The following is an 8,489-nucleotide window of genomic DNA, read 5'->3' on the forward strand; positions in this document are numbered from 1 at the left end:
ATAGAGTATTAAGGCTAATAATAACAAGTGTATATATAAATAATTATATTCTCTCTAATCCCTTCTTAGGTCTATAAATCCTTTTTTTAATAAGTAAGTAGCCTTCTTATTAATCTATCTCTTAAATTAGCTACTATATAATTCCTAGAACTATACTAATTAACCCTATTACACTATATATCTTAATAAAAGAATAATATTAGTTATCTTAATATTATTATTATCTTTATTAAAAGAAATTAAGAAATAAAGTTATTATTAATAATATAGATATAAGGCTAAGTTTCTTCTTATACTACTATAATATATTATAATTATTTTAGTACTAACTATAGTAGTGTCTATAGAAGGTCTACTAGTATAGGCTTTTAGCTTTATTTCTTTATATACTTTACTACTTAATTAATAAAGTTAGCCTTCTTAAAGTTAGTTACTATATTACTAGTGTTAAGTATAAGGTTCTTATAAGGTTCTTATATATTAGACACTAGTAAGTACCTCTTTTACTTAATAAAATACTTAACTAATAAGTAGTTTCTTTACTAGTTAACTTTATAGTCTATAATTCTTTTAACTTAAAATATTTTTATATTATTTACTTTTACTAGCTCTAGGGGTAATTACTTTTTTTTAAAAAAGTTATTACTAGTTAGTACTTTTTATAGCTATATAGTTAATATTACTAAGTAGACCTTCTAGTGTAGTAGTAGGTTAAGTTTATAGGCTTTTACCTTAACTATATAGGTAATATAAAAAGGTCTAGTACACTAAAGGGACTATTTTTACTTAGGCTTACTTAATAATAAATAGTCTTTACTAAGTTAAAAAAAAACCTTATCTTTAATATTAAGTTTTATAAAGTAATAGTAATAATTATATTATTTCTTTTTTATTACTTTTACTATATTAATAAGAGCTAGTGCTTTTACTTAGTATATTTAGTATAAGATATTAAAAGACTTTAATAGAAGTCTACTTTTACTAATATACTTTAGTACTATCCTATAGTAAAATCTATAAATAACCTTATTTAGTAAATAACTTACTATAACTACTAATAAGTTATTAAGTAAGTACTATAATACTATAAGATTATTAGTCTATAAGATATTAAGGTTAATATATATATAAAAGTAAATAGTAATTTTAATTATTTAGTTAGTTTTTTTACTTTAACTATTAACGTATATATATAGTAAGTAGCTTATTATAGTAAGTAGCTTACTTTCTTTTACCTTTCTATCTTTTCTATTAGTTAATTAAGCTATAATATATAAAATTAATTAAAACTACTTATTACTATCTTCTTTATTACTATTCTAAACTACCTTATAGGTTTATATATTATATTTAGTCTCTTTATAATTACTATATTATTATATATATAGTTTACTACCCTTTATATAACCCTTCTTTTAGGATATATTTTTACCTTTAGCTTTAATACCTTCTTTTTCTCTTTATAGTACCTTTACTTTAGTTATATTAAGTAACTCTCTAAGATATAGTTAGGTCTTTTTAGCCCTCTAGTGTTTACTAAGTACCTTTATCCTTATATAAAGTTTATAGTTCTCTACCTTAATAATAATAAGTTAATATACTAACTTACTAATCCTTTTTAACTATAAGTTAATTACCTTATATATTAGTATTAGTAAACTTTCTTAATAGTCTTTAATTATTTTTTTTAATAAAGTAAAGCTTTATATACCTTTAATTACTATTATTAGTGTCTTTAGGTCCTATAAGCCTAAGCTAGTTAGACATAAGTTTACTAGTATTAGTGCCTTTAGCTTAAATTCTAGGTAAAAAATAATAACTTTAGGATTAAAAAGTATAAGACTAGCTTACTAGAAACCTAATTATATATTAATTTTACTTATTAAAGTAAAGAATACTACTTTAAAGGTAAAAAATAATTTATCCTTAGTAATATATATAATTTATATCTATATTATTTTCTTAATCTCTATAGTATATAAGTGCTTAAAAAGGCTAAAATAGCTAATATTAAAAGGCTAAAGCTTATATAATAAGTAAAAAAGTATATATAAAGTAATAATCCTTTCTTCCTTATAGTAGTTATTAAATTTAGTTAATTTATAGTTATTATAGTTATCTAGGATTAGAAGATAATAAGTACCCTTTATATAAGACTTTATACACTTATTAAAATAATTTAACTAATCTAGGCTAATCTTATTTATTATCTATTTATTTTTACTTAAGTAAATATACTAATTAGCTAAGAACTAGCTATTTTAGTACTAAGAGAGAAAGTAATATTTACTCTTTATAATAATATATAGAGGTATTACCTAGCTATCTATATATATACCTTAAATAATAAAAACCTATTTATAATTACTATGCTACTTTATATAAGGCCTTCTATATTAGTTAGAAGTTATAATAACCTTTATATATAATAGTATTCCTATTAAGAACCTAGTCTTATTAAAATTATAGATATTATAATCCTATATCTTATACTTTATAATTATATTTTATATAAGTGTAAACTAGCTTTATATAATTATAAGATCTTTAGCTAAGGCCATATAATAGTTAATCTAATATTAAAATTATATTTTTAATTATAGTTCTTATTATATAAAGTGCTTTACTTATTAGGGTCTAATATATATTATATTATATTTACTTAAGAGTTAGTTAGCTATATCTTATATATTTTCTTGTTATAAAGGAAACCTTTAATTAATTAAGTTAATAACCTTCTTAAGAATTACTTTCTTCTTTACTTTTGTTATCTTTATTAATTTTAGATATATCTTGTCTTATATAATATATTTTGTACGTTAGTAATAGAGTAAACCTTTAGGGACCTTAAAGATAGTAGCTGCCTTTTATATAAATATTTTTAGGTCTTTTTTAATAGCTTAGATAGCAAAGATAATATAGCTTTTAATTAAAGAGGATTATATATTTATATATAGAGGAATATTATATAAAGGTTAAAGAGGTAAAAAGTAAACAAAAGTAGGCTACTTACTATAATAGGCTACTTACTATATATATATATTAGTCTAAAGATAATATATTATAAATATAAGTAATTATTTCTTAAAAGTATTAAATATTTTTACTTATATTATAAAAATAAGCTTAAGGTTATAGTTACTAATAATTACTATTAGTAGTCCTTAGTTATATATTATAAGCGTTTAAAGTAATACCTAGGCCTAATAATAAGCCTTATACCTTATATACTTTAAAACAAATAAGATTTTCTTACTAAACTTATAAGTTATAGTATAAAGGCTTTTAAATATATAAAAGTTAAGTATAGCCTAAAAGCTACCTTAGGTTAAGACTTCTAGTACATTTATAATAAAGTCTATAAAAATATATTAGAAGTATAAGAACCAAGAGTATCTCTTATACTCTTAATACTTCTTCATCTTATATTTCCTCTATTATAGAGGTTATATATATATAAGATATCTATATATATAATCTACTAACTTAGTAGATTAATATATATATTAATTATATAAGTATATTTAATTACGTAATCACTAGAAGATAGGAGAAAGTACTAGAATATCTAAGAAACCTCTTCTTAACACTATCTCTTTAACAAGGTTACTGCTTTAAGTTAGGGTTATTTAACTAGGGTTATTAAGTTATGTAATCTTAGGTTAATTTATAAGTAGCTTACGTAAGTATAGAATATTCTAGTAAGCTAGATATATCTATATAAGGGCTAGATTTCTTACTATTTCTAGTCTATCTTATTCTTTTTCTAAGTAAGTAAAATAGAACAGTTAGTAATAAAACAATAAGACTAACTATTATACTCTCTTTATATCTATATTATTATATCTTTATATTTACCTTTGTTATCCTATATTCTTGCTTCTATAGGATATATCTTTATATAAGAGATATACTCTCTTATATACTCTTAGGCTATTATTCTCTCTAAGAGATTTAAGCCTACCTATTATACTAATAAAATAGTATAGTAAGGTATACTAAGTATTATTATAACTTAAAGAGATCTTATAGCCTTCTAGTAATTAGTCTAGTTACTTTAGTATTCTAGGCAGTAAGTAATATAAGCTTTTACTAACTTTACTTTTCTAAGGATATAGAAGCTTTAAAGCTTAGTAAGTATTTTATTATACCTAAAGTAAAACTTCTTATTATAAGTAAAAGTAAATATCTTTTCTATAAAAGGTTTTAAGATATAAAGTCTATATATACTATCTAAGGCTATATAAAATATTAATCTTTTAAACTTAATTTTCTATAGTAGTATAACTATATAAGGCTAGTGTTATTATTTATAAGAAAACTACTACTCTCTTTTAGCCTTATTTAAAGTAATATATTTAAGATTATTCTTTTATATCTATATAATTTATACTCTTAAATCCTTAAATTTCTTATTATTTTAGTAGCTAGTAATAATACTCTTTATATACTTATTATTAATTTATACTATTATTATAGTAGTTTTCCTTAGGCTTAGAGGCTTATTACCTACATAGTATACTATTACTACTTCTTTAACTTTATCTTTATTATTAATATTTATAAGCTTACTGTTTATATAAGAAGTACTTTATAAGGTTAAGTTAAGTAACTAGTAGTTATAATAGTAAATTTAGTATTATATTAAGCTTACTTAAGATATAAAAAATTTAAAGCTAAACTTAAGAAAAGTAGTTAGTAGGATTAGTAAAATATAAGTTAGCTTTATTAAGGTCTATTATTTATAATAATATATTAGTAATAATACTTTTTATAGCTATATAGTCTAAAAGAATACTAACTGTATATTTATTTTACTAGATAAGTTTCTAAAGCTTCTTAATAGCCTATATAGTAGCTAGAGATTTATAAGTGTATTTTATATAGAATTTATATTTTTTTTTTAAAATACAAGGCTTTTTAGGCTAACTTATAAATATTAAATTATATAATTAATATATATTATAGATCTTAAAATTATTACAAGGGTTATCTAATATAGTTTCTATTTTTAGTAACTATATACTAGGATATACTAGTAAATACAACTTATATTTATATTATATTTTTTACTTAGCACTATATAATATATATTAGTGCCTATACTAAAAATAGATTTCTTATAACTAATAAAGAAAAGCAGGGCTATTTCCTAAAAAGGGAATAAAAATATTAATAAATTACAAAAAAAAAGCTTTATCTAAACGTTATTTTACTTTATTTTTATATAGCTTATATAAGCCTATATAATTACTTATACTTTTTTACTACACTATAAAGGTCTTAACACTTATATAGAATCCTTGTATTTTCTTTAGAACTCTAATAATAGCTACTACTTTAGCTTTAGTTACACTAAATTATTTCTTTACCTAGGTTATAGTCTATAAAAAAAAGAATAAGGTTAATATAGTTATTTATTATATTAATTTTAGGAATTTTCTTTTTATCTTAGTTATAGTTAAGTTAGAATACTATAAGCCTAAAGCTATTAATATATATATTAGTCTTAAAAAAAAGTAGCTTCTTAAAGTTATAGTAATAATATATAGCCTAATTATAAAGTTTCTTTTATAAGGTCTTCTATATATTAAGTTCTTTAGCTATAAAGTTAAAAGTCTTCTTAGTAATAATTTTTACTTTATACTAATAAGTTATTCTAGGTTTTAGTATATTATTCCTTTATAATTATTTATTAAGTTTTACTTCTTTTTAGTAAACTAAATCTATAATTATATTAAACTATAGTGTTCTTATTTATAACTAGCTACTTATACTATAATATATCTTAAGGTTTCAAAGGCTATATAAGAAAACTAGTTACTTAAGGGCTTAGATATAGTTATCTATTTTATATATACTATTATTATTAACTATATAACTAAGGAGCTTTATAAATTAAAAGCTAATAAATAATTTCTTTACTTTAATATAAATATAGTATTTATTAAAGATTTATAGAACTATCTCTAGGTAAAAAAGGTAGTCCTTATTAAAGTTACTAAAGATTATAATATTATTAATATATACTTTTATAAAGTAGTAATATTTAAAGGATATATAGTCTATAAAGTACTAGGTATATAATTATAAGCTCTTAAAGCCTATAAGCACTATATTAAAGTATTTAAGCCCTTATAGGCTCATTATTACTATATACTTCTTATAAGGTAAATATACTTCTACCTAGTAAAAGAACCCTAAGGTATTAAATATTACTACTCTCTTTCTACCTTAAAGTCTTAATATAATATTCTCTTAGTTAAGTAAAAGATAAATATTTAGTGTAGCCTATTTATTAAAAGGCCTTATATTAGTAACTATATACTCTTTATACCTTTTTTTATTTTTATAGTACTTTTATACTATAAAAAGAGAGTAAGCTAGTACTACTAGGTATTATTATTTAGTAATACTACTAATTATATATTACTAGTTATTTTATTTATTAAGAAGCTTTATATCTTTAAGACTAAAAGAAAATATATAAATACTCTATTTCTAGTTTTACTATTTATTAAGTAGTTTAATCTTTATCTTATCTTTATCTAGTATAAGTATTAACCTATAGTTATAGTAAATATAGTATTTATTAAGTATAGTCTTTAGCTTCTTTATATACTTACGATTATTAATATAGATCTTTACTTTATAGTAGTTTTTAGAGGTAAAAGGGGTAAATAAGGTTAAAGATAAAACATAAGAGATAAAATATAGAAGTATTATATTATTATAGATATAGAAGAGCTTATAGATCTAACTAGCTAACTAGACCTAGGGATATAAGGGGATTACTTATACTTATTTCTTAGGTATTCTAAGGATTTCTTTAGTATTCTAGGCTATTAAGTAAGTTATTAAGTAGGTTATTAAGTAGGTTATTAAGTTATAGGGTATTATTTTACCTATAGCAGGGTATTATTTTATCTGTTTACCTTATGTAACCTAGAACTATATGCTTAATTCCTGAGAGAAGGAGGAGGTCTTACTTAAAAGACCTATTCTTTATATATAAATATTATTATTATATAGTATATATAGCTGTTTTCTAAGTAGTTATTCTTATATCTAGTGTATATAGTATATATAGTATTATTAATACTATAATATATATTATACTTATTTATTATATTATTATTTTACTTTTATATATATAAGGTCTTTAAACCTTAATATCTAATAGTAGTTAGTTATTCTAAAGTAAAAGTTAGGTTTTATAATCTTATATCTAGGTACCTCCTTAGCTAGTAATAGTAGATTTACTAATTTATTACTAGTGTCTACTATTATAGTAGTCTTACTTTTACTATTAAAGAACTTATTAATAATATTAAGAAAGTTTACTATATTACTATAAGTAATTATATCTAGTACTTCTTTAGTAATAAGTTATATAGACTTTCTTTTATATACTAGAGAGATTTATACTATTTTTATACTTTTTCTAATAGTAATTAGCCTACCTATATTATTATAGACTATTATTACTTTAAAGATCAGAAAATCTAGTATTATATTAAAGGTAAATATATTAATTAAGTATATAGAATATTTATATAAGTTACTTTCTTTATTATATTTCTTAAGAAGGTTAATAAAGTTAATAAAAAGGTAGTAAATAAAGTTAAGTAATATTATTACTATATACTATACTATAACCCTCCTTATAATAAGGAAGTAATTCTTTACTATTACTAAGATTATTATATTATAGGCTAACCTAAGCTTTACTTATTTTTTATTAAAGTTAACTACTATACTATAGTTATTATAGAAAAGTATACTAAGTAGTAAGTAAGCTAAAAGCTTTTTAACTACTTCTACTATAATTATTATATAGACCTTTATTTTAGTGTCTTTTATAGTTCTAATAAAGTATATATTAATAGTAATATCCTTTATTAATATAAATAATAATCTTATAGTTTTTACTTTATATAGCTTAATAAAAAAAATCTTAGGTTCTTTATAAACCTCTTTACCTAGTTATATTAAGTAAAAATAACTAATATACTAGTATTAATATATACTAAGTAGTTCTCTAAGTCTTTATTTACTTACACTTTAATTTTAAGATAAGTATACTTATAGTAACTTCTTTTTTTATCTAGCTTTATAATAGCCTTAATAACTTTACTAGTCTAAAAGGTAAAGTTTATAGTATTATTAGAGGTTATTTTTTTATCTAGGACCTCCTTAGGTTCTTTTTTCTCTTATACCTTAGTAGTTTACTTAAGGTACTTTTTAACCTTATTTTATTAATAGTATAGGTCCTTAAGGTCTTTAAGATCTTTAGTAACTATCTTTAGTTCTTTTATTACTTATAGTCCTAGGTCTTTAAGTATTAAGATAAATTTTATATTATTACCTAGATTAAAAAGGAATTCTGTTATTTTTTTAAGTATATACTTATCTTTAATAAGCTTATTAATATAAGTATCTATATCTTTATTATATTTTTAAATAAACTAAACTTTATTTCTTTTATT

At 20.2% G+C, this 8,489-nt stretch overlaps 1 protein-coding gene across 1 annotated transcript; it reads right to left on the reverse strand.

The window, feature by feature from the left end:
• Positions 1–7,731: 7,731 nt before the first annotated feature.
• LY79DRAFT_530646 (uncharacterized protein) lies at positions 7,732–7,914 on the reverse strand (the record flags this gene model as incomplete). Its single annotated transcript, XM_060556195.1, has 1 exon — positions 7,732–7,914. A coding segment is annotated over one exon (183 nt), but the record flags the coding sequence as incomplete, so codon positions are not given.
• Between the last annotated feature and the right edge of the window lie 575 nt (positions 7,915–8,489).

Source organism: Colletotrichum navitas (assembly GCF_030913465.1).
Source record: "Colletotrichum navitas strain CBS 125086 chromosome Unknown LY79scaffold_221, whole genome shotgun sequence".
NCBI classification, from domain to species: Eukaryota; Fungi; Ascomycota; class Sordariomycetes; order Glomerellales; family Glomerellaceae; genus Colletotrichum; species Colletotrichum navitas.